General features: G+C 42.5%; 1 protein-coding gene and 1 long non-coding RNA gene across 5 annotated transcripts in view; one reads left to right on the top strand and one right to left on the bottom strand.

Annotated features, from left to right (window-relative positions):
* LOC140103515 (uncharacterized) overlaps positions 1–24,204 on the top strand; it is a 45,555-nt gene that overhangs the window by 11,169 nt on the left and 10,182 nt on the right. Inside the window, exons 1-3 of one of the 3 annotated variants that reach the window (XM_072126616.1) lie at positions 13,774–13,845; positions 14,229–14,282; positions 14,595–15,024. In XM_072126616.1, coding sequence (XP_071982717.1) covers positions 14,249–14,282; positions 14,595–15,024 — 464 coding nt within the window. In that variant the 5' untranslated portion in view covers positions 13,774–13,845; positions 14,229–14,248. Of the gene's footprint in view, positions 1–13,773; positions 13,846–14,228; positions 14,283–14,594; positions 15,025–24,204 lie in introns of those variants that run through there. The other 2 variants (XM_072126614.1, XM_072126615.1) reach the window with 2 other exon arrangements.
* Positions 1–24,204, bottom strand: part of LOC140103517 (uncharacterized) — a 66,458-nt gene that overhangs the window by 37,601 nt on the left and 4,653 nt on the right. For both annotated transcript variants that reach the window (XR_011850122.1, XR_011850121.1), the window contains exons 2-3: positions 18,657–18,767; positions 8,177–8,287 (exon numbers count right to left, since the gene is read on the bottom strand). This is a non-coding gene — a long non-coding RNA (uncharacterized lncRNA). The remainder of the gene's footprint in view (positions 1–8,176; positions 8,288–18,656; positions 18,768–24,204) is intronic.

Here is a 24,204-nt window from a genome sequence, read left to right as displayed (position 1 = left end):
ATTCTGAGACTTCTATGATATGCTCCATGACCATCTTCCCATTGGAAAAATTTGCCCTTGATTAGGAATGAGCCGGCTCTAACCACAATCTATGCCGAATATTGCGGGTTCAAGTCCCTGACCTATTTCTTCAGGCAGAAGTTCAGGTTTGGCCTCACCCAAAAAAGCTGCTCAACAGCCATCAACCGCCTTGCAACACGTGAGAAATCTGTATGTCACGGTGCCAGGATGTTTGAAGAGGACTCACCGGCATTATGCATCAATCAGCAACCGGTTACACCCGGGATCAGTGCTGGCAATTTGTCTTGGAGCCGCCCGTGATGTTATTATGGAGCGATGACCTGTTCTGCGCGGTGGCACACTGGTACAGATTAGTAGCCATATATTGCAATACAGGCGGTCCCCTACTTAAGAACACTCGACTTACATACGACCCCTAGTTACAAACGGACCACTGGATATTGGTAATTTATTGTGCTTTAGTCCTAGGCTACAATGATCAGCTGTAACAGTTATCACAGGTGTCTGTAATGAAGCTTTAGTGTTAATCCTGGTTCCTATGACAACCCAACATTTTTAAAATCCAATTGTCACAAAGACCAAAAAAGTTCTGGCTGGGATTACAATCATAAAATATACAGTTCCGACTTACATACAAATTCAACAAACCTACAAACCCTATTTTGTATGTGGTTTACAATCTTTCATCTGGTGATAGATGTCCTATAAATTGAATTTGTATGTAAGTCGGAACTGTATATTTAATAATTGTAACCCCCAGCCAAATTTTTTTTTGGTCTCTGTGACAATTGGATTTTAAAAATGTTGGATTGTCATAAGAATCAGGATTAACACTAAAGCTTCATTACAGACGCCTGTGATAATTGCTGCAACTGATCATTTTAGCCCAGGGCAGAGGTCCGTTTGTAACTAGGGGTCGTCTGTAAGTCGAGTGTTATAGCCTGTAGAAGCTGAGCTTTTTGTATATGTCCTAGTGGAGTAATGCCAAGGATGACAGGTTGTTTATCGCGGAGGGTGACATGGTGCAGAAAATAAGAGTGTTATAGCCGAGGATATTACATGACATTATTATGTAACAGACTATAACAGTTATTCCTGTGTCTTGTGTAAGGCTCTCGCCTGACGTGACCTCTCCGACTATTCAGAACTGACTCACATTTGCTGGAACTATAAAAAAAAATATAGAACAGGGACAAAAACAAGGAAATTAGAGACCGCAGCTTAAATTTGCACTTTTTGTTATTCGCATATGAATGTTTTTTTTTTTTTTTTTTTTTAACTTTATGATTTCTTAACAGCAGACAGATTATGTGCCCAAAGAGAGTCCAGCAGCAGATTTCACTATACACAGCTGCAGACAGTGTGAAGTAGTGACCCCCGGGAGATCTGTGTAACCATAACTTTGTGTGCAGCGTTGCTAGCAGCAAGACTGTGAAACATGGATTTATATTCCAAGATTATAGCTGGACTGAGATCTCAAAGCACAGCGTCCCTCCTCTATTCTGAGTAAGAATCAGCAAAAGGGTAGAGTAAAGAGATCTTGCACCACATATCGGTGTGAGAAGACGAATTCCTGTGTTTTAGGTCCAGCTACAAACCTGGAATATAAATCCATTTTCAACACTCGGAAAGGTATGATTATACAGACCTCCAGGGCCAATACCTAACACACGGGGCTCTACGGGGGGCTGCAAAAAAGAATAAGAATAATAGTTTCACACAGCTTTCAGATTGCAAAACACAGACTGTATAGGAACCACCTCTGAGAGAGAGGACTCCAAGCATTATAGTTCTATATGATGCAAGGAGTCCCTGCATTCCTATAAGACTAGAGTCCCCTACAAAACAGCACAGTTGTCTTGTGGGAATGAATAACTATGACTTTTATAGTCCTGTCCTAGGAAAAGTATAATGCGGCCACACGTTTCATGGACTAAACACATTTGTGAGACCTAATTGAATGGTTACTTACTTCTTTCTACCCACACCCAAGTATCAAGGTGCAGTACTGGATTTGTTCACAGTAACAATTCAGGATCTGTAGCACGGTCCTGCTGCAATATGTAAGTTACAGAACAGATCTTTTCAAGGCCCATGTCCTCAGTGACCTCTCCTTCCTCACAGAATGGACTTGTTGACGATCTTATAATAGGGGATAAATCTCAGTTACAGTAAAGTGGCCGTACGGAAATATCCCTGGGATTGACGCCACTTATACCCAGCAGTAACCAGAGATCAAAAAGTTCTCTCTACCAAAACACTCCCAGGCCCAAATCCAGCCGTGACGCTGAACTGTTGTATGCTTACTGTTCAGATGAGAAACCGGATCTGTTTTGTTGCTCGCAGATGTTTGTGCTGTTCTCTATGGAGAAGCTTAGTCACATTTACAAATAAAATGTTCTAAATTTGCCATTCACGGTTTATTATAAGATTCACTTAAAGGAAACCTACCACCACGAATCTACCTATTAAGGTAGATCTGGGGGTTAGGTGCCTGTAATGTATGTAAGGATAGCCCTTTTAAGGGCTAATCCTTTAGTCACCTTTATCTTTTTTAATCTTTAATTGTGGTAAGATGCTAATTTACCAAAGAGGCTAGTGGGGCGTGGAGTGGCCGGAGCTGAGGCTACATGGTGCGGCTACTCCACGCCCTAGTGGCCTCCTTGATCCTCCTACCCAGATATCTGCAGCACGCAACTATAAGGAGCTGCGCACCCTCGTCCGCAAAGCCGGCGTTCTGGCTTTGTGGTCTCGGGCCCGAAGCCGGAGCTACTGCGCATGCGCACAACGCTGGATTTGCACACAAGGGCATGCAGCTCCTCGTAGCTGTGTGCTGAAGATATCTGGGTAGGAGGATCAAGGAGGCTACTGGGGAGTGGAGTAGCCGCGCCGTGTATCCTCAACTATGGCTACTCCACACCCCAGTAGCCTCTTTAGTAAATAAGCATATTACCACAATTACATATGAAAAAAGATAAAGGGGAGGATAAGCCCTTAAAAGCACTATCCGTAAATACATTAGAGGCACCTACCACCGGATCTACCTTAATAGGTAGATTCGTCGTGGTAGGTTTCCTTTAATGATATGGCCAATCTACATTCAAGGTTTTGTGACATTCAGTTCACCTATCCTATAGGATAGGTAATTAATATCAGATTGTTCATTAGATTGTAAGTTCTTAGGAGCAGGGAATGCATAGTAATACTTTCATTACTTTGTTGCTATTCCAAAAAAAAAAAAATCAAAATAATATGTTGTTGTATTCTTTTTTTTGACTGGGTTCTCTTATCACAGTCATGAGGAAATAGATCGCTGCTGCTCAGCATGTTCAGGATTGGAGTATCAGAGAATTGGAATATACATCTCCTATTCATAGTGGGGGTTCCTTAATCAAAGAAGAGATAACATATAACTCCCTCCATAGTCCATATACAAAGTAGTGATCAAACATAACTACACCCATACACCCTATAAAGACAAGAGATCACATATATACAAAGGGCAGCTAGCATACAGCTACCATATAAGTGCATTGTGCATGACACGGTATAGTGAGTGCACACGTGTGTCTATCTTTTGCCGTATGTATGGCCCCGTAGCACACCTACCTATGGAGAGGGGTGAGGAGTGCTCACCCTTCACCTCTCCAGCTGAATGTTATGCCCGGGTTCTGGCCCATGCCTAGCCTATGTTCGTGTGAAAGAAGCTTTACTATGTAATCATATCCAACGCTTTGTATCCTTGAAAAGGTGCACTGCACTGATTCCAACATAGTTGGGTCTTGCAATTGAGCCCCAGCCGCTCGCTGACACCATAGTGTGTGCCGGCACACACATTAGAGCATCAGCGTGCGGCTGACGTCACAAAGACCGCGACGGACCGGGAGCCGATGTCAGAGCCGTGATGGATGCCGGGGGGCATCGGAAGGCGAGTTCACTTTCTGTGTTTTTTTTTACTCGAGTATAAGCCGAGTTAGGGGTTTTCAGCACATTTTTTGTGCTGAAAAACTCGGGTTATACTTGAGTATATACGCAGTGGCGTAACTACCGCCGTAGCAGCCGTAGCGGTTGCTACGGGGCCCGTGAGCTTCAGGGGCCCGGGCACAATCACAATGTCTGCAGACTGCGCTGCATTTCCGTACCCGGTCCGACCGCCGCCCGGGCCCTGCTATATGGCCCATTAAGGTAAACGATCAATCCCAGGCCCGCCCCCCTCTTTGTCCCGCCCCAGAGTTTGACACGTCCGGCCCCACCCCCTCCTGCGGCCACCCGCTACCCTGCTCCCATGGCCGCCCGGCCGGTAGGGCCTGACCGTTCTCAACGCTGCTCCCGTGGGTGCCCGGCCGTTACCTCGGTCCCGCGGCCGCCGGCACACTGGTCCGGGAGCTGCCCACCGGTCCTCCACACTGCTCCCGAGGCTGCCCGGCTGGCACAAAGCTCTCCGCCGGTACCCTTATCCCTCGGCCGGCATACTGCAGCTGCCAACCCGCCCCCCACACTGCTCCCTGCAGCTGGCCACCCACCCTCCACACTGCTCCCGTGGCTGCCCGGCTGGCATGATACTCTTGTGGCCGCCCGGTCCCGCGGGCGCCTAGCCTCCACACTGCTCCCGCAGCTGCCCACCCGCCCTCCACACTGCTCTGCGGGTGCCCGGTCGGCATGATGCTCTCACGGACGCCTGGCCGGTACCCTGGTCCCGCAGCCGCCCGGCTGGCACACTGGTCCGGGAGCTGCCCACTGGCCCTCAATGCTGCTCCCGTGGCTGACCGCCCTCAACGCTGCTCCTGTGGCTCGCAGGATGCCTCCTAACCGACCCACCCCACTACACAAATGTAAGTCCCTAAATATGTATGTATAGTTAATGAATGTATGCTATATGTGTGTGTATATGCTGTGTGTGTATATATATGCTGTGTGTGTGTATATGCTGTGTGTGTGTGTGTGTATATATGCTGCGTGTGTGTGTATATATGCTGTGTGTGTATATATGCTGTGTGTGTATATATGCTGTGTGTGTATATATGCTGTGTGTGTGTGTATATGCTGTGTGTGTGTGTATATGCTGTGTGTATATATGCTGTGTGTGTGTGTATATGTGTATATGCTGTGTGTGTGTGTGTATGCTGTGTGTGTGTATATATATATATGCTGTGTGTGTATATATGCTGTGTGTGTATATATGCTGTGTGTGTATATATGCTGTGTGTGTGTATATATATATGCTGTGTGTGTGTATATGCTGTGTGTGTATATGCTGTGTGTGTGTGTATATGCTGTATATACTGTATGTGTGATTATATGCTGTATGTTTATGCATTTTGTGTGTATATACTATATATAGATTCAGTATGTGTGTATATGGTGTCTTTATACTGCATGTTTGTGTATACACATTGGGTGTATACCATATGTAAAGAAAATATGATGTATGTATGCTATATGTATGTATATAAACAGTATGCATGCAACTTTGATGCATATATACTGTATGTATAATAATAATATACTGTATGTATTAGCGTATAAATGTATATATGAGTACATAAATTTGTGCATATGAGTGTATACGTATGAATGTGTGGACGAGTATATAAAAGTGAGTGTAGAATGTTATGTAGTGTATTTAAGTGTGTAAACGTTAGTGATTGTATAAACATGTGTGTATGTATGAATATTTTTAAGGGGGGCCCCATGCAAAAATCTGCTATGGGGCCCTGCTTCTCCTAGTTACGCCACTGTATATACGGTATCTTATAGCCGAGAACCTAATGAGCATACTGACTACTAAAACTATACTAAGTAAGCTCTACACTGTCAGATGGGTGGTCCTGGGTTGGAGCTGACAGCCTGGCATTGCCCTTCTGATAGGAGTGATCTTCACATATTAATATTGCTCCATTCATCTCTATTGAGCTGACGGAGATCACCAAGCGCGGCACTCTGCAATTTCCGTCAGCTCCATTGAGATGTATGGAGCAGAACTGTCATGCGCGGAAGTCTGCTTCATTACTCTCATAGAGCGACGAGGGGTTTAACGGAGGTACGTGGGACCCCATCAGATCCCTCATTTTCGTGATCTGTGGGGGGTCTTATCACTGAAACCCCCACCGATCAGCAAATTGGGCCCTATCCTGTTGATAGGGCCTAACTTGCATTCATGGGAAAACCCCTTTAACGTGCAACTTTTGATAGACGTGTCTTATCAAGAAACCAATCTCCATAAATCAGTAAAGTACACACTGATACAGCATTATCATAGTATGTGGTCATGTAAGAAAACACACCTAACCCATTATTTGAGAATATGTATTTAATTTAATGGTTCCCTCAACACAGAAGGTTATTTGCAAACAAAGTATAAAGATTTCAGTCCAATACAAACACAGTATTAATCTTTTGGCCTATGTGCCTTGTAAGAATACAAACAAAGGCAACTATGGCAATGGTATCGGTAAAGGTAACCAAACAAGTCTCATCAGTGCCCTCAAAAGTAACCAAAAAAAAATAAAAAATCTCATCAGTGCATTGTAAAAGGTGCAATGTTACGGTCTGGATACAAAATGTCAGAACCAAATTTCCATGGTCAAGGTTATTAGTCTAATGGCCCCCTAATAGCCTTAGGACTCATGGGATCACGGCCCCCATAGACTTCTGTCTCTCACGGTCACTGAGTCGGCCGCTTGTCTACCTATGGCTGGAGGAGGCATGAAGAGAGTTCACCCCTCCCCACTCCTCCTCCGGGCCCTGTGCTGTCCCGGGATCCGGCCTCAATACAATATGGATCCTTAAGTAGCCCCCTTAAAGTTGTATGACCCTTCAGTAGCCTGTACCAATGCCGCCTTAGTGGATCTGTTCAAGTTTATCACCCTTTTAGTGTCCTCATGCAAGTTTGGCCCCTAAGTGGCCCCTGCAAGTGTAATGTCCTATTAGAGGGCCCCACAATCTCAATATCTTCTTTGCGCCCCCCAGAAGTTTGAATGGTCTTCAATGGCAGTACTCTTTTTTGAGTGGTCCCCAGTCAAAAAACATCCAAATAATATAAAATAAATGAATGAATAATACTCACCTAGTTTTGTTCCAAGTTAACATGCCTATTACATCTCTGGAGTGAGGCCACAGGGATGGTGACATCATTACATCACATCCTATTGCGTCCAGCGGACGGCGTCACGTAAAACTTTACATTTACGTTACATTTCATCTCATCAGAGTTGCAATCCGGGTACAACAGATAAAGATGATTGAATATGCTTCAGCACATGGCTATGCGAAGACCAGGTTTAGGATGATTGAATATGATTTAATAATCAATTGTCTGAAAAGTCAATGTACAGAGGCGAAGGATGACTTCATATTCTTTTTAGCATATAGCTAGGCGAAGGTCATATCACTCACTTATCCACAAAATTAGGGTACATGGGTTAAGGAAGATTGAATATGATTTAGCACATAGGCTAATTTTCCCTCAAGTTGAGGTGAGTGCTGTAAGGGAAATTAGGGTCAGGGAGTGGGTGAGAGGCTATTGGCTAGGGGCAGGTAGTAAGAGTTTTCTATCCTGCTTTGGCTTAATCCCGCATCATGTTATTAGGCTTCTAGGTGTTAAGGGGGCTGCCTTTTGTTTCCCTTTTCCCACCTTGGAAAACATTTTTGCATATTTCCCAATGCGTGAAATTAGAGAGTTTTAGAACAAGTCATTCTGGTGTTTGATCAATGATTAATATGGCTAAAGGTAATGGAACTCATCCTCATAGTTAGGGTACAGAGCTGTGGCGTAACCAGAGTCCTGTGGGCCCCGGGGCAATGTTTATAACGGGGCCCCCACCATAGACTTACATAGAAAGTTACCTTTCCTCAATCTTTGGCTATAATAATAAAAATACACTGCAGTCTGTGTTTCTACATTATAATAGTGAAAGAATGACAAAAAGGATTCTCTAATGCATAAACATCTATTGTACATGACGGCTAATGGAAATGATTTCATTTACCACAAGTATTTGATTTCCACTATTCTCCCCCATAGTGCAAGAGAATAACCTAAATCATAAAGGGAGAGATGTACGATGTCCAGATGCTGCTCTGTCCTGCCCCCCCATCACAGTGCACAATACAAATAACCATTGTACAGCAGGTAGAAGAGGCTTGTACTACTTACAGGTGATGATCTGCTCCACTGGCTACAGAACATCGTGACTAATGGCTCATCGCTGCTGCATTCACCCCCGCATGTCCTCAGCTCCGTGCAGCCCCTCTCCACACTGTGCAACTAAAGACATGACAGTCACTTACTGTATAAAGTCACATGTAAAACTATACTGTAACCCCGAATAATGCTTCCCCCTCACACCACACCTGACCACACCGGGGCACATGTACCAAGAACAGCGCAGTCAGTACTACGTGCAGTTCCCTGTATAGTGTGCAGGGGGCAGCAGATTTAGGATTTCTGGCGCCCCCTGCACTGCCCCGACAGAGTGCACCGCATTTTTTTGGTTCATGTTTACCAAGGGGCATGCGACACATTTCTGTCGGTCTTTGCATGTTAAATCTGGGGCACGGTCCAACTGACCACCGGGACATCCCCTAATTTTTGTTGCAAGAAGACTAGTAGCACAAAAGGTGCAAATGTGGTGCAGACACTTCTTATATGCCTGTATTCCGCTAGAAAGAACCGGCAAAGTATGACAGAAAACTGGCGCAAAGCCCTTAATAAATGTGCCCCACTGTGTTCCCTACAAAAACCTTTTGTACTTCTTAATTTTGCGCTATTCTGACACCAATAGCTTTTTCATACTTCGTTCTATAGACCTGTATGAGGTGTTTTTTTTTTTTGCAGGACATGATGACCTCTTCACTGATTCCATTTTTAGGACTGTACCACCTTTTGGTCACTTTTTTAAAAAAAAATTTGTTACAAAATTGAAAAAAAAAAGTGGAGTTTCGGACATTTGGCCTCTATTTTCCCTTATGAGGTTCTATTTGGATATATCGGGACCTATGGGAAAGGATTCCTAACATTTTTAGGATTTTATTTATTTATTTTTAGATCAGTTATAGGAAAAAGGAGTGGCAATGGCCTGGAGACATCTACAGTATGGGGTCATTATACCTCGGGGGATGTGTAAATGTATTGGGTGACCAGACCATGTACATGTCCTATGAGGGAGCAGTCACACATGGCGTTTGCAATGTGTTTTTTCAAAGCATCTGTGAAATGAATGCATTGTTACATGTTGCTGTGCGCTTATTTGGTTTGAAAGCGATTTTCCTCAATGCTGTAAGTGTAAGCAGCGGTGAGCATTTTAACAGACGTTTTTATACTTCTCACAATAAAAAGAAACAGCTAACCAGCTAAACGCATGTAACAATGTGCTTCAGACACAGGCACTTCTGGGGTGCATTTTAAAACGCATCCAAAAATGGCACTTATGAACACACACTAATTGTCTGGGGATCATTAGGCAGAACGCACACAGTGCACTGCTATCCGGCAGAGCCCACACAGGAGAGAGCACAGTGCGCCGCTATTCGGCAGAGCCCACACGGTGCGCCGCTATTCGGCAGAGCCCACACGGTGCACCGCTATCCGGCAGAGCGCACACGGTGCACCGCTATCCGGCAGACACTTCTAATAAATCTCTCCAGTGAATAATCTGCAGCGGAGAAGTGTCTAATTCTTCTCTACACTGGTCTAGAGACTCAGGGGCAGATTTATCTTAGTCTGATTCGCCTTATTAGTCGTATTTAAGTGACTCTTTAAAGGGGTTTTGCAACTAAGAAAAGTTAGGCCCTATCCATATATCCAAATAGGACCCCTATTTTCTCCGTCAGATCAATGAAGCAGCCGGCCGTGCATGACCAATCTGCTCCATTATTCTCTATGGAGCTGACGGAGATCAGTGAGCGCAGCGCTCAGCAATTTTCACAGCACTGAGTATATTTTTTTTTGATCAAATAAATTTTTTATTGAAAACCAAACATTAGTTTTCCATTTTTTGCATGTAAACAACATAAACATTACAACAAAGCCCCCCCAACCCCCACCCCTTTCCCTCCCTACCCCTGCTTGGTGAGCGAATTGTCCACATTCCAGTATAACCCTTGCAATCGCAGAGAATCCATAATAGATGATGTTCGTCCTTTGGCAATATGAGGTATACGTATGGGTCCATCCAGGATATCCTTAGTCCTGAAGGACTATATATACAGTCCCGTACAGCTTAGAATAAGTGACGATATACACAAGCATCCAACAATCGGAAGATCATAAATTTTTACATACACTATTCACCATACTAACTATTGGCAAAACAATGGTTACAATCACCTTACAATACTACTAATTAGTCTGTCTCTAGTAAGAGTTAAGGGAGCCAATCCTGGAGCATCAAGCCATGGGCCCCATATGGCATTGAATTTTTTCAAGGAATTACGCTTTTGATAAACAAACTTGTCCAGTCGTAATAAGAGATTGGCCCTAGAAATAAATTCAGAGATTTGTGGAGGCTCAGTATCCTTCCAATGGAAAGCTATGAGCTTCTTGGCTACATATAGCAGTTGCAGCACTGCTATCCTATGGCTTTCAGACAGTTGCAGCTCCCACACATAGCCCAGAATAGATATAAGAGGACTACGTGTTATAGTTGTGGAGTACGTTTGGTCAATCAAATCAAAAACTTCTTGCCAGTAACGACGTAACCTGGGGCAGTTCCACATCAAGTGGATCAGGTCTGCACCAGATCTCTCGCACCTGGGGCAGCAATCGTCACCTCTGTACCCCATCTTAAACAACCTAACAGGTGTAAAATATACCCTATGTAGCAAGTATAAATTGGATAACCTCTGCGCCTCACTGACCGAGACTCTAGGTGCCGATTCCAGAATCTCTTGCCCTTGATCTTCGGTAATGGTTCCCACATTTTTCTCCCACTTAGATTTTAAGTCTGTAGGGGATTTTTTAATATGGGCATCCCTTAGATATGAGTAGTTGATTGAGATTATACCTCGCGTATCTCCTGATTTATTTATCATATCTATTACTATGTTATGGGCTGATTTTTTTATGGGTTGTGAGCTTTCCTGTTGGGTTATCGCATGTCTCAGTTGAAGAAATTGATAGAAGCATGAGTGTGGAAGGTTAAATTCTGAGCGCAATTGCTCAAAGGACTTTAGTGTGTTATCCTCATATAATTGGGCCATAGTAGTGATTCCCTTACTTAACCACTGAGGAAATGGAGTAATTTTGCCTATTTCAGGGTATTGGACATTTAGCCACAAGGGAGTGTGTACAGTATATCCTTCCATCCCCAGCAGGCTGCGCGTCTTCCACCACAGTTTGTCTATACATTTCAGTGTCACTAACTTCCCATCTACCGTTTTGAATAGACCCCCTTCTAAAGCTCCTAATAAATTACCTTGTTGTAAAATATGGCATATCACTTTTTGGGAGGCTAGTCCCCCAGCCATGTCTCCCCACCCGCGTAAGTGCTGTAGTTGGGCTGCCATAAAATATAACCATGGATTTGGCATTGATAACCCCCCATCTTCCTTGGATCTCTGCAAGGTGGCAAGTTTGATCCTCGGGATCCCTTTTTTCCAAAGCAGATCTCGAAATATACCATTGATTTTATGGAAGAGTTTTAACGGAATCCATATGGGGGAGTTGTGAAGAAAGTATAATAATTGCGGCATCATGACCATTTTGACAAGATTGGCACGACCAATTACTGTGAGAGGTAACTTGCACCAGTCCTTTACTTTCATTTGAAATCTACAAATCAAAGGTATTATATTGAGCTCAATAAATTCAGTAGGGTCCGCCGATATGTGTACACCCAGATATTTAAAGACCGACACCACCGATAAACCATACATAGTGAGTGATCTAGGGCAGACCTGTGGGGACAAGGGCATTACTACAGATTTTGTCCAGTTAATGGTAAAACCAGACAAAAACCCAAACGAGGTTATTATATCTATTGCCGCTTGCAGGGAGGGAGACCAATTATCTAAGAAAAGTAGTAGGTCATCAGCATATAGTGCAACTTTCTCCTGATGTTCTCCATATTGAAGGCCTTTGACAGCCACCGCAGATCGTAGAGCAGCCGCCAGGGGCTCCACCGCAACCGCAAACAGTAGCGGCGACAGCGGACATCCCTGGCGAGTCCCTCTATATAGTGGAAATGGGGAGGAAAGCAGTGAGTTTATCTGCAGTCTAGCCATTGGAGAGGAGTATAACAATCGCACCCACGCTAGAAATTTTGGCCCAAATCCTAGCTTTTGCAATGTTGCAAACAAGTACGGCCACTCCACACTATCGAATGCCTTAGCCGCATCAAAAGACACGACCGCGGCATCCGATGAGTGCCCACGGGTGGCTTGAATGTTCAGGTATAGCCGCCGCAAGTTGATGGCTGTGGACATATTAGGCATAAATCCTGCCTGATCAGCGTGTATAACTGACGTGATTACGTTAGACATTCTGGTCGCTAACATTTTAGCTAATAATTTAATATCCACTTTAAGAAGCGAGATAGGGCGATATGAGTCCATTTCCAGCGGGTCTTTTCCCGGTTTTAAAAGGATTACTATGACCGCTTCCCTCATTGATGGTGACAATTGACCTAGCTCCAAAGCCTCATTATATAATGTCAATAAACGGGGGAGAAGAATATCTTTAAATGTTTTAAAAATTTCCACTGGGATCCCATCTATTCCAGGGGCTTTGTTATTGGACATAGAGTCCAGTGCAAGTTCTAACTCTTCCATTGTGAACGGGGCTTCTAGTGCCACTCTCTGTTCTCTATCCAACTTAGGTAATGTGAGGCTGTTCAAAAAGCTGTCTAATTGTTCCTGCGTGGGACTAACCTTGGATGAGTAAAGGGAGGAATAAAACGACTTAAAGCTATCCAGTATTTCTTGAGCCTGAGTGACTACGTTGCCATCTGCGTCTCGAATTGCAGGTATATGAGTGGCCGTCCCTTGACTAGAAGCCATAATGGCTAAAAGATGACCAGCTTTTTCCCCTTCCTCATAAAACCTTTGCCTGCAAAAGAAGCGCTTATTGTCAGCGACAGTTAATAAATGCTCAGTAAGTTGATTCTGCGCCCCTTCCCATGACAATTTATTCGTCTGGGACGGCTGCAGGATGTAGGTCCCCTCCGCTTCAGCTACGGCCTTCTCAAGAACCTCCCCAAATTCCCTAGACTTCCTTTTTACTCCGGCTACCTCCCTAACTAGGTTATCTTTAAAGCAGACTTTAACGCAGTCCCACACTAAGAGAGGAGAAGTGGATCCCTCATTATGTTCGAGAAAATCTACAAGTGAAGTTTGTAATTCCACTATGCGCCCTTTTTCAGATAACACTGGCAGCCAGAATGGATTGAACCTTCTACATCTTAGCCCTCTAATAGGTTCCAGCAAGGGCCTCAACCTCACTAAAAGTGGAGAGTGATCTGAAAGACGCCTAGGTAAGTATTTGGCTTCTAGGATCATAGGGACCATTGTTGAGTTACCAAGGGCCAAGTCAATTCTTGACAACGTGTTATGCGATCTGGAATGGCAGGAGTACCGTTTATCCAAAGGGTGTGACATGCGCCAGCACTGAATATATTAATATGTAGAGAAACCTAAACATCTCCCAGCAGACGCTTTATATATCCCATAATGTTTAAGAAAATATATAAGGAAAGATCCATTAATATCATCTCTACTGAAAATAGATGCATCTGTCACCATAGCAACAGTATGAACGAACAGCCAATAGGATTGCAGTGTTTAGTTTTGAACCAGGAAAAAAAATCCGTTATCTTCAGTCTGTTACAGGTCAGTGGCGGATGGGTAATGTTTTATAGGTGGGGGGTTATAGGGGACCCCATGTCATTCCCCCCCCCCCCCCAAATACTCAATACTGTATAGTTATAGTTAGGGCTGACTGGGAACCCCAACCCCTGTATATAGTACAATCCCCAAAATGACAGGGGCAGTAGGCCGGACCCGTCCATCAGCGCCCCCCAGTGGCCAGTGCTGCTCATGTCACTGCCGTTATGTCAGTTTCCCTTGTGTTGTATTATTTTATGGCGGCCGCTGATAGACGAGTCCAGTCCTCTGCCCCAATATCAGCCGCAGGGGTCACTATACAAGACAAGGGGAAACGTCTCCTTTTACCGAACCCAGTATTAACAGGAATTTTTATTTTGTTTTTGGAGACAAAGAGAGAAGATAGAGAATGGACGCTGGATATTCCCCCGACTATGGATCCTGTAAGTACACTGCCAGTGACTTTACTAGGATGATAATATCAGGTTGGTGGGTAATGAACACCGAGCTCCACCACAGATCAGCTGATAACCAGAAAGCAGACAGCGCCATTCTCTGTGTAGTGGCTGAGCTGAGTCACTGCAGTTTGGCTGCTCTGAGCACTACATAGAGAACGGCGCTGTCTGTTCCCTCCTCTGTATATCAGCTGATCTGTGGGGGTGCTGGGTGTAAGACCCCATCAGCCTAATATTGAGGACCTCTTCTATGGAGATGTTATCAGTCTAATAATTGATATTGTTTTGCTTCCTCTTCAGTCTACGCCAGTATCCCTCCGGAAGAGCTTCTGAGACGTCTGGCCTTCTGCGCAGGACTCCTTCCATCTCCGCTGTTCAAGATGGAGCGCCTGATGCCGACCAACCCTGCAGCCCAGCAGCAATTCCTCCGAAAAGAAGAAGAGGAACCTCCCAGAGCGAGAGCCATGGACAGGACTCTGTTACTTAGAGCGGCCATGGTCAGGGAGCTCTTTGCTGACTCCGATGAGGAAGAAGAGCGGCCATGCTTCATCAAGCCACAGATGAAGAAGAGGGAAAGGGAGGAAGACTCTGAAGAGGATGCAGAGCCCCCAAGACGACGCAGGATGAGGCAGCCCAGCACCTGCCGATTTCCACTCAGCCACCAGAGAAGATCCTGGCTGAAGATCCTGCTCCCAGGCAGCCACTACCTCATCAGCGCAAGACGGCTGCTGTAAGTATATTGGTGATTATATAGTAATAATGATAATGTAGTAATAAAAAAGTATTAATAATATAGTCATAATAATAGTAATAATATAGTTAAAAATATTTACTAGTAATGTTATAGTAATAATAATAGTAGTAATATAGTTATACAATATATAGTAATGTTATAGTAATAATACTAATAGTAGTAATATAGTTATACAATATATAGTAGTAATGTTATAGCAGTAATAATAATAGTAGTAATATAGTTATACAATATATAGTAGTAATGTTATAGTAATAGTAATAGTAGTAATATAGTTATACAATACATACTAGTGATGTTATAGCAGTAATAATAGTAGTTATATAGTTATAAAATATATAAAGAAAAGCTGGTGGAGCGGCACCGTGTAAGGATAGTAGGGTGCAGGTCTTCGCCAGGAGTCATACAAACCCTGCTGGTAGTAGCAGAGATCAATGGATGAAGCAGCACTCCGAAAAAATAAAGTGAAAACTCATTATTCCATCGGTGGAATAAAAAGTTTTCACTTTATTTTTTTGGATTGCTGCTTCATCCATTGATCTCTGTTATAAAATATATAGTAGTAATGTTATAGTAATAGTAATAGTAGTTATATAGTTATAAAATACATACTAGTAATGTTATAATAATAATAATGTAGTCATATTAATAAGACAATAGTAATAATGATAGTAATATAACAAAAAAAAAAAAAGAAAAAAATATAGTAATTAAAAACCTTAGAAATAATTTAGCAATATTTTTAATAGAATACAGTAATAATATATTAAGACTTAATAATATTAATATTGTAGTCATAATAATAATGATAATAATAATACAGCGACAAAAAAAGAAAAAAAATAGTTAGAATAATAGTAATATTATAGTAATAGAAAATAGTCATAGTATTAGTAATTATATAGAATTATACATATATCATTAGAAAACATAGTAATAATAAAATAGTAAAATTATAGTAGAAAAATAAGAAACAATATAGTGATAACAGTAATTATTTTGTAATAATAATAAAAATATATTCATAGTATTGATTAAATAAGAGTAGGATTGTAATAAAACATATAGCCTGCGCCTGTATCTGGCGCTGACCCGCTCCACAGTCCAGCACTGCCCCCTCCTCATCCTAGTGGTGTAGAGGGGGCATTATCTATCATTTCGGGCTCTGCTTTGTCACGACTTGTACACTGGGATTCAGGTGTAAAAGTTGTGATAAATTCCCCCCAATGTATATTATATTATAATATAATCACATTAGTAATAATAACACATCTGATCCAGGGATTCAGAACCGATCGCCGTTTCCAGGGGTCAAGAAGGAATTTTTCCCTGTGTCACAAGATTGTGTCCAGGTTTTTTGCCTTCTTCCGGATCAGAATGTTTAGGTTTTATTTTAAACATAAATGTAGAACAATATAGAGCAGTAATAGCAGTGTAATAGTTGTAGTATTGTTATAGTAATTATAATTGCTGTAGTACAGTCGTGATCCAGGGTTTCAGAACCGATCGCCTTTTCCCGGGGTCAAGAAGGAATTTTTGCCTGAGACTGAAAATTCTGTCCAGGTTTTTTGCCTTCTTCTGGATCAAGGACTTTAAAAATAGGGAACAATAAAAATGATATTAGAAATCTCACTGCGTGTCCTCTTCATTTCTTGTTTTAGTATAAGAGAAGATAATGTAAAGGCTCTTCCCGCAGTTCTGACCATATGACGCTACAGTCAGTGTTAGACGCAGTTCACATCTCTGTTGGGTCATCAGTTATTTGCATCAGTTATTTAGATCCAAAACCAGAAGTGGCTGAACACACAGAACAGGAGCAAGTCTTTCCCTTATACCTTCATATTGTCACGGGAAAGAGTTGCTCCTGTTCTGTGCATGTGACCGCTCCTGCTATTGGCTCTCAATAACTGATGCAAATAACTATTTGGGATCTATTACAGGATTGTAGCTGGACTTGGAGAACTGGAGTGCGTGGGGGGTGTCCTCACTGAACACATCACAGCCCTTTCCCCTTCCCTGAGTAAGAGTAGAAGTGGGATTCTGGTCAGATATTACAGCACAGGGGGCAAGCTGGGGCGCAGTCTGAATGCAGATATAACACAGCAATGTGAGGACACTCCCCTAGGGCCCCAAGTCCAGCTACAATCCAGGACTACAAATGCTTTTTTCACAGTCCTGCTGCTACTAACAAACCCCTAATATCATTGTGATATAAAACTCAGTACTACAATATTCACCAATACAATTGCCAAGATGACACTTACTGGAATTTCGGTACATCAAATCCTGCTACAGTGCAAAGGTTGGGCTCTCACCCCTCACTGGTAGGGGACAACTTGCTCCATAAAGAAGTTTTCCATCTTTAAAGGGGTTTTACCAAGTCTGATTGTTGTCCTCTATCCATGGTGGTGGGGGGCTGACTGCTGGGACAACAATTGGGATCCTGTTCGCAGGTCAAGCACATGTCCTGCTACTCCATGCAGTACTATGGGAGCAGAGTATTTCTGTTACTCACATAGACAGTGATTTGGAGTCCTGGAGATACCAGAGCGCTGTGCTCCAGAATTTCTAACACTGTTGCTCCATCAACAATCCCATTGCCCATTAATTACAGGAAGGTAGAAGCTGCTAAAGGGCTGAAGTGACCACCCAACGTGCCATACTCAAGAATGGAGGATATGCTCCATTATACACATATTATTGTACACATTGTACAGCATTATATGTTTATAACAGTGCACATCATTAGATGAGCCGGCATCTCAGATAAGAAATGTCCATGGAGGGGACGGCAGGACAGTGGTATCAGGAATCTTCCATCTCTACTACTCCCGTAGGTTTGCAGTCATATCTGTGGGGAAATGAATAATGTTGTGGGGAGGTGTCAGCTGTGCCCCTGAGCTGCTGTGTGCAGAAGGCGCAATATGATGACATCATCACCTGCAGCAGAGGAAGAAAGAGACGAGAGCTGCGGGGGAACATGGGAAGGGGAGTTTCTAGTCTTTATTTTTAATTACACTGTAAACTGAAGATGGGGCCGCACCTAGAGGGGGGATTCATAAGAATCCTGCACCAGATTATCAGAAGTGTCTGAGAGCAGAACCTTTCTAGTTGGGAGCCAATCAGAGCTCAGCTTTCATTTCCCCACATGACTATGTAAATGATAGCTGAGCTCCGATTGGTTGCCATGAGCAATTAGAACAGTTCTAGTACTAGAAACGTATGATCAGTGACGTAATTAGAGTCCTGTGGGCCCCGGGCAATGTTTATAACGGGCCCCCCACTATAGACTTACATGGATGGAAAGTTACCTCTCCTCATTCTTTGGCTATAATAATAAAAACACTGCAGTCTGTGTTTGTACATTATGATACATACGAAATAATGACAGAAGGGAATCTCCAATGCATAAACATCTATTGTACATGACGGCTAATGGAGGTGATTTCATTTACCAGAAGTATTTGATTTCCGCTATTCTCCCCCATAGTGCAAGAGATAAACCAAAATCATAAAGGGTCCAGATGCTGCTCTGTCCTGCCCCCCATCACAGTGCACAATACAAATGACCATTGTACAGCAGGTAGAAGAGGCTTGTAGTAACTTACAGGTGATGATCTGCTCCACTGGCTACAGAACGTGGTCACTAATGGCTCATCGCTGCTGCATTCACCCCCTGATGTCTTCAGCACCGTGCAGCCCCTCTCCACACTGTGCACCTAAAGACATGACAGTCACTTACAGTATAAAGTCACATGTATAACTATACTGTAACCCCGAATAATGCTTCCCCCTCACACCACACCGGGGCACATGTACCAAGAACAGTGCAGTCAGTACTACGTGCAGTTCCCTCTGTAGTGTACAGGGGGCAGCAGATTCAGGTTTTCTGGCGCCCCCTGCACTGCCCCGACAGAGTGCACCGCTTTTTTATGGTGCATGTTTATCAAGGGGCGTACCGCACATTTCTGTCGGACTTTGCATGTTAAATCTGGCGCACGGTCCAACTGACCACCGGAACCCCCCCCCCCCTAATTTTTGTTGCATGAAGACTAGTAGCACAAAAGGTGCAAATGTGGTGCAGACACTTCTTAAATTCCTGTGGAAGCAGCTTCCACTAGAAAGAACCTGCAAAGTCCGACAGAAAACTCAAAGCCCTTAGTAAATGTGCCCCACTGTGTTCCCCTTAAAACATTTTGTTCTTAATTCTTAATTTTGCGCTATTCTGACACCAATAGCTTTTTCATACTTCGGTCTATAGACCTGTATGAGGTGTTTTTTTTGCGGGACATGATGACCTTTTCACAGATTCCATTTTTAGGACTGTACCACCTTTTGGTCACTTTTTTAAAAAAAATTTTGTTACAGAATTGAAAAAAAGTGGAGTTTCGGACATTTGGCCTCTATTTTCCCTTATGAGGCTCTATTTTGATAAATCGGGACCTATGGGAAAGGATTCCTAACATTTTTAGGATTTTATTTATTTATTTTTAGATCAGTTATAGGAAAAAGGAGTGGCAATGGCCTGGAGACATCTACAGTATGGGGTCATTATACCTCGGGGGATGTGTAAATGTATTGGGTGACCAGACCATGTACATGTCCTATGAGGGAGCAGTCACACATGGCGTTTGCAATGTGTTTTTTTAACCCCTTAACGCTGAAGCCACTTTTCACCTTCCTGACACGGCCCATTTTTTTAAATCTGACATGTGTCTATTTAAGTGGTTATAACTTTGGAACGCTTTAAAGGAAACCTACCACTTGTAGTGGCAGGTTTCCGATGGAAATACCGGGCACCAGCTCAGGGTGAGCTGGTGCCGGAGCTTATTTTAGTTAGTGTTTTAAACCGCGGTATCGCGGTTTAAAACACTTTTTAAACGTTATAGCCGGCGCAGGCAGGTACACGCTCAGCGCTTACCGTGCACGCGGCTCTCATTCACTTGCTATGTAGCCGCGCGCACGGTAAGCGCCGAGCGCGTACCTGCCTGCGCCGGCTATAACGTTTAAAAAGTGTTTTAAACCGCGATACCGCGGTTTAAAACACTAACTAAAATAAGCTCCGGCACCAGCTCAGCCTGAGCTGGTGCCCGGTATTTCCATCGGAAACCTGCCACTACAAGTGGTAGGTTTCCTTTAACATATCCAGTTGATTTTGAGATTGTTTTTTCGTGACACATTGTACTTCATGCTGGTTGAGAAATTTAATCAATATATTTAGTATTTATTTATGAAATAAATGGAAATTTGGCAAAAATTTTGAAAAAAACAATGTTTTCCAAATTCAAAATTTTCTACTTTTTGGAAAGTTGGTCATATCACTAAAATAACTTGATAACTAACATTTTCCATATGTCTGCTTTAACTTGGCATCATTTTTCAAACCTCTTTTCCTTTATTTTGGATGTTAGGAGTCTTATAACTTTAGGTGCAATTTTTCAGATTTTCACGAAAATCATCAAAACCTACTTTTGGAGGGTCAATTTAGTTAGAAGTGACTTTATAAGGCCTACATGACAGAAAACCCCCACAAATGACACCATTTTAGAAACTACACCCCTCAAAATATTCAAAACAACCTTTGGGAATTTTGTTAACCCTTTGAGCGTTTCATGAGGGTGAAAGATATATGAAAGTGAAATTACAGAAATGTAATTTTATCTTACAATAGATTCATTGAACACTAAAATTTGCACCTTCACAATGGGTTAAAAAGGAAAATGCATTTTACAATGTTGAGGGCAATTCCTCCTGAGTATGCCAATACCCATTTTGTCACTGTACCCTGCTGTACGGGCACAGGAGTGCACTTGGTATGGAAAGAGCGTTGTTTCGTTTTTGCAGGGCAAAAAGGCTGAAAAAGTTTTCATGTGTCAGGATGCATTTGGAGAACCATAATGGTACCAAAACAGAGAAAAGCCCCAACATGAGACACCATTTTGGAAAGTACACCCCTTGGAGAGTTTAGCAACGTGTAATTTGTGTATTTTCCCCAACAGGTGTTTGATTCAATTAGGCCCCAAAAGGGAAAAAAGGTGAAAATTTTCTCAAAAAAGTCACTTTTACCCAAAATTTTTGTAAGCCACCAGGGATAAAAGATGAAACAACCCCATAAATGTGTAAAACTATTTCTCCTGAGCACAGAACTGCACCACTTTTGCATATAAAGTGTTGTATGGGTGCACAGTAGGGCTCAGAAGGGAAAGAGGGGCTTTGGCCTTTTAGAGGCCAGATTTGACAATCATCCTTTACATGTGTCAGGATACATTTGGAGAGCCCTAGTGGTACCAAAACAGAGGGGAACCCCAACAAGTGTCACCATTTTGGAAAGTGCACCCTTTGGAGAATTCAGCAAGGTGTAATATGTGTATTTTCCCCTACAGGTGTTTGCTTCAATTAGGTCCCTAAAAGGAAAAAGGTGAACATTTTCCCAAAAAAGTCACTTTTACGGCTAATTTTTGTATCCCATAAGGCATTAAAGATGAAACAACCCCAAAAAATGTGTACTAGCATTTCTCCCGAGTATAAAATTGCCCCACACATGCAAATAAAATATTGTATGGGTACGCAGTGAAGCTCAGAAGGGAAAGAGGGGCGTTGGCCTTTTAGAAGCCAGATTTGACAGACATCCTTTACATATGTCAGGATGCATTTAGAGAGCCGTAGTGGTACCAAAACAGAGCGGAACCCCAACAAGTATCACCATTTTGGAAAGCACACCCCTTAGAGAATTTAGCAAGGTGTAATATGTGTATTTGTCCATAAAGGTGTTTGATTTAATTAGGACTTAAATAGATAAAAGGTGAACATTTTCTTATAAAGGTCATTTTACTCCTAATTTTTTATAGCCACAAGGGATAAAATTATGTAATAACCCCTCAAAATGTGTGAACCTATTTCTCTCAAGTGTAGAAGTACCCCACATGTGTATATAAAATGTTGTATGGGCGCACAGTAAAAGGAAAGGGGAATGTTTGCCTTTTAGAAGCCAAATTTGACAGAAATGTTTGACATGCATTTGGAGAACCCTAGTGGTATAAAACAGATAAGAATCCGAAAAGTGACCCTAATTTTTGAACGCACACCCCTTAGAGAATTTTGCAATGTGTAATATATGTATTTGCCCCTACAGGTGAATGATCCAATTAGGCCCGAATCATTAAAAAGGTGAAAATTTTCCTATAAATGTCACTTTGCCCCTAATTTATGTAAGCCACAAGGGATAATATATTAAATAACCCCGAAAAAGGTGTAAAACTATTTCTCCCGAGTGTAGAAGTACCCCACATGTGCATATAAAATGCTTTATGGGCGCACAGTAGAGGAAAAGAGGGGTGTTTGTCTTTTAGAGGCCAAATTTGTAAGAAATCCTTCACATGTGTCAGGATACATTTGGAGAGCCGTAGTGGTACCAAAACAGAGGAAAACCCGAAAAGTGACCCTAATTGTTGAATGTACACCCCTTGGGGAATTTAGCAAGGTGTAATATGTGGTGTAGTGTAATACACATGGTGAAATGAGCATTTTGAACATATAGGTGGTTTCCAAATATGATGTGCAACGGAGTCCAAGATGGAAATTTCAATTATTTCTGGAAAGTTCAGTGCCCGTTATGTGGCGCCCCTTATGAGATAATGGAGGGGTATAGGGAGCAACGGGACATAACAGTTGTTACAATTATTCATTTTACCAAAATTAATTCACAATAGGTTGGGCGTGAATTGTGAATGTCTAGTGTATAAGGAGGTAGAATATACCAGGGGACCAACTAAACTTTTGTCACTCTGGAGTTGTCGCAGGTCTATTAGTATATAGTGTCCATCCTTAGTATATAGTGTCCATCCTTAGTATATAGTGTCCATCCTTAGTATATAGTGTCCATCCTTAGTATATAGTGTCCATCCTAACTCCTCTTTTGGAACAGACTCTTTATTGAGTCCTACCTTTAGAAGCAGCAGAATTCACCGGGAAAATGCTGTCCTGGCAAAACACAGGAACATCTAAACCAGAGGTACTGGGGCCCCGTCCTTCTTGTCCCAATATTAGTTTCCTAATATCTTCCTCTTGAAAACGGAGAAATGATACGGCAGGACATGCACATTGGAACAGCACGTAAGAGTTGTACAGCATCATCTGAACAATGTACACGGCCAGCGCTTTTGTACCATATCTTCGTTTTAGTAGGGAAATTATCACCAAGTGTTGCTCTTATTCACCCTAGCGATGCCCATTGTGACGAATATTGCTGCTTTTGGCTGGACCAAATCGACCAGCAAATAGCGGCAAACATGGACAGAGGGGGGCAACAAAACCCCTCTGGACCGCAAGGCACAATTGGTGGCTGTCAGGAACAGCCGCCACCCTGCCCCGATCACCGTGTCTACAGACATAGTGACCGGTATTACTGACGTCATAAGTAAATTCGCTTCTATTGGCTCGTCTGAATTGATGAGCCAATAGCAGCGATAATAAACTGGGGGGTGTGTGGGGGACGTAACCCTTCTGGTCCATGGGGCAGGATGGATGGCTGTGAGGAACAGCCGCCGTCTTACCCCGATCAGTGAACAGCCGCCGTCTTACCCTGACCGGTGTTGGAAAGTCACTACCCGCTGCACCGTTCTATAACAACGCTCGTTGGGAATATACAATCTTTATTTATTTTTTAAGCAATTTAGACAAATAAGGGCTTATTTTTTGCGAGACGAGATGCACTGTAAAAAAACCTTAATTTTAGTGGGTTTTTAGCTTATTGAAGAAATTTTATTAACTTTTTACGTGTGGAGGAAAATAAAATCATCAATTCTTGTTTGGGATTTTTAGCATTTTTTTTGGGGGGGGGGGTGTTTACTGTAGCATAACAATAATATATTATCTTTATTCTACGGATCACTACGATTACGGTGATACCTCATTTATATAGTTTTATTTTTATTTGTCCAATTTTATTGAAGGAAAACTAGAATAGAAAAAATTGCATTTGTTTTAGTATTGCCATTTTTATAGTGGCATAATTATAGTATTTTTTGGTTTACGGAGCTGGTTGTAAGCTTATTTTTTGCGTAACAAGTTGCTCTTTTTATTGGTATCATTTTGGTGCTTGTAACTTTTTCGGATCACTTTTTAGAACATTTTATGTAAAGCAATTTGATAAAAAGT

This window comes from Engystomops pustulosus, chromosome 10 (genome assembly GCF_040894005.1).
Source record: "Engystomops pustulosus chromosome 10, aEngPut4.maternal, whole genome shotgun sequence".
Classification (NCBI taxonomy): domain Eukaryota; kingdom Metazoa; phylum Chordata; class Amphibia; order Anura; family Leptodactylidae; genus Engystomops; species Engystomops pustulosus.
Note: the sequence above shows the minus strand (reverse complement) of the source record. Positions and strands in the feature narration are given on the sequence as shown.